Raw genomic sequence first — 2,649 nt, 5'->3', positions numbered from 1 at the left:
ATATATGCTTAGTGTTCGTCCAGTACACTTAAGATTCTGTGTAGTTTTTATGTGAAAGCTTTGGGGTAAGTTATAGCCTTTTCACGTATTTTATAATAGCTTGTCCATATTGTGGCATGCATTATGATTTATCAATGAATAAATCAAATACTTATGCGATAAATAATTTCTCATCTCTTTCAAGGATAATTAATGCAAATTAATTTTGCAAATTGTTTTACAGACATTAGTGCATACAACGGAACCATCAATAATAGTAATAGATCTAGTACATCTTCCATCGAGAGCATCTCTCAGTCGAACAGAAAGTTTAATACGCAACAAAGCATCGTGGAAGTGCACTCGCCACCTCACGATATAATACTAGATATAATACCCGGTAAGCTAATTATACCGCCTACCATCACACCGATCGCGACATTACCACCAACAGAACTATTCACATCGAAATCGATGCCAATCCTACCTGAATCGGAATCAGCACCAATATTATCCACATCGAAATCAGCGCCAACACTATCTATATTGAAATCTGCACCCGTATTATCTTCAGTAAAATCAACACCAGTATCATCTACACTGGCATTAAACTCATCGATGATGCCTCCGATGCCTCCACCACTTCCACTACCGCCGCCGTCAACATCAATAGGATCTATCTCATTACTTCAACCCCAAAAATCTTTACCATCAACTTTTATGTTTAATAAAGTGGGAATTTTTAAAAATAACTTCTCCAATGGTGAGTATATAACTTCAGATATTAATAAAAAAATTGATTTAATAATCCCTTTTATATTTGTTAAAACCAGACTTTACTTATAATAGGATGAACTATATAAAAATAATTATATAAATAAATAAAAATTTTTATAATTAGTAATTATCATTTATTGGATGTATTTGTGGCACATGCTTTCAAAAGGTCTCTCCAATCAAGAAGAAGTTCAAAAAGAGCTTAAGTTCGTCCTCGGAATATTTCGAGAGAAGAAAGCAAATTCTTCTATTAATAACAATACGCAAGAAATTTGGTTGAATCAACATTCGACTCCTCAACAAGTTCAAACTTGGTTAGAAGCCAAAGGATTCTCGCAAAAGTGCATATAATCGTAATATAAATAACAGACCTAGTAATTTATTCACCATTCAATACAAGTATATTTTATTTATTGCAGAATTTGCAAACAATTGGAAAATACGAATGGCACAGAATTGTTCAATTTATCACGACGGCGATTAGAGCAATTATGTGGATTGTCCGAGGGAAGTAGGCTCAATGGCCAATTAACTTTAGCGAAAAACGAGTGTGAAGTAAGTATAATTTAAAGAAAAAATTCTACAATGTGTTTACTTAATGTAATACTTCTTGATTTTTTTTTACAGTATAAAACCGCCCGATCGTCAGAACTCAAGCAAATTTTAGAAAAAGCGCGTCGAAGAGCGGAGAAATTAAATGATAAGGATGAAGTCAAAGAGTGAATCATACTGTTCTTTATATTTCGTATACGCGAATCAGAATGCTGCAAGTACTTTATTATCTCGGCGAATTTAGAAAAATGGAAGATAAAATGCAACATATGTATTTTTTCGTAATTTTTCATAGATACCGAAGCAATACTATCGAAAAAATATGATGGAATTATTTTATCTTCTGTATTATGATAATTATTTATTACGAGAAAGCAATATTGCATATTAAAGATTTTTAGCAAGCAGCTAGTAAATATACAATAAATTAATTCTAATGTTCTTTTATTGCAAACAATATCTATTATATTTTAACGAATTAAAGATTTGTTTTTCTGTTTTCTGTTTCTACATTGTTACAATGGTTGTTCAAAAAGTGTATACTAAAGCGTTTTCTGTTTCCAAAATGATGTTAGCGACGCTGTCTTTTGTTCTAGTGCAATAGAACTCAGTGCATTAGTTCACCAGATCATAGGTTTGTTTTCTGTGGCTGAACTAGTGTATATTTTTGGAATTTAAATGAGAAAGTATATGTTTGATAATAATGATGTTTGTCGAAAGCGAGAAAGAATTTTGCAATCTAATGCAGAAACAGAAAACAGACACTAGACTGTCTGAGTATCAATGAAACTTTTTTCCTAGGATGAAAAGTGAAAAGTGAAAAATTTCTCCATTAACTTCATGGTTAAAATTTTCATCTTTTACTTTCTATCCTAGGATAGAGTCTAAGGATAAAGTTTCATGATTGATATTCTTGAGTTAGTATAAGCAGCACTAGTGTACACTAGTTCAGCCACAGAAAATAGACCTTGTACAAATAGCACGAGAGTATATACGAGTAATAAAATGATAAAAATATATAAATGATAGTAAGCTTACATATAAAAATATTTTGTACTATCATTATCTTCAATGAAGAATATTCTTAATGATGGAATTGCATTAATACTTACATCACACGAATCTAATATTTCCATGTAAATAATATGGGACATCATTCTTGCACTAGACGTTTTTTTTGAATTGCATTAGTGCAGTTCAATTTTAGTGCAATTCTCATGCAGGAACAGAAAACAAATCTTTTGTTGTAGAAATATACAGAAATAAACAGAGAGATACGTATACACACACACACACACACACACACACACACACACACACACACACACACACACACACACA

General features: G+C 31.6%; 2 protein-coding genes across 5 annotated transcripts in view; one reads left to right on the top strand and one right to left on the bottom strand.

The window, feature by feature from the left end:
• The window catches only part of LOC108693451 (epidermal growth factor receptor kinase substrate 8-like), a 21,611-nt gene extending 19,981 nt beyond the window's left edge, over positions 1-1,630 (top strand). Inside the window, exons 7-11 of one of the 3 annotated variants that reach the window (XM_018202424.1) lie at positions 224-379; positions 554-742; positions 926-1,097; positions 1,176-1,311; positions 1,384-1,630. In XM_018202424.1, the coding sequence (XP_018057913.1) occupies positions 224-379; positions 554-742; positions 926-1,097; positions 1,176-1,311; positions 1,384-1,479 (749 nt within the window). In that variant the 3' untranslated portion in view covers positions 1,480-1,630. Of the gene's footprint in view, positions 1-223; positions 743-925; positions 1,098-1,175; positions 1,312-1,383 lie in introns of all 3 variants that reach the window. The other 2 variants (XM_018202406.1, XM_018202415.1) reach the window with 2 other exon arrangements.
• LOC108693465 (dihydropyrimidinase) overlaps positions 1-2,649 on the bottom strand; it is a 27,731-nt gene that overhangs the window by 849 nt on the left and 24,233 nt on the right. The gene's annotated exons all lie outside the window — the stretch shown is intronic.

The sequence above is a fragment of the Atta colombica genome, unplaced genomic scaffold (genome assembly GCF_001594045.1).
Source record: "Atta colombica isolate Treedump-2 unplaced genomic scaffold, Acol1.0 scaffold109, whole genome shotgun sequence".
Lineage (NCBI taxonomy): Eukaryota > Metazoa > Arthropoda > Insecta > Hymenoptera > Formicidae > Atta > Atta colombica.
The sequence above is the reverse complement of the archived record's forward strand: the minus strand, read 5'-3'. Positions and strand labels throughout refer to the sequence as shown.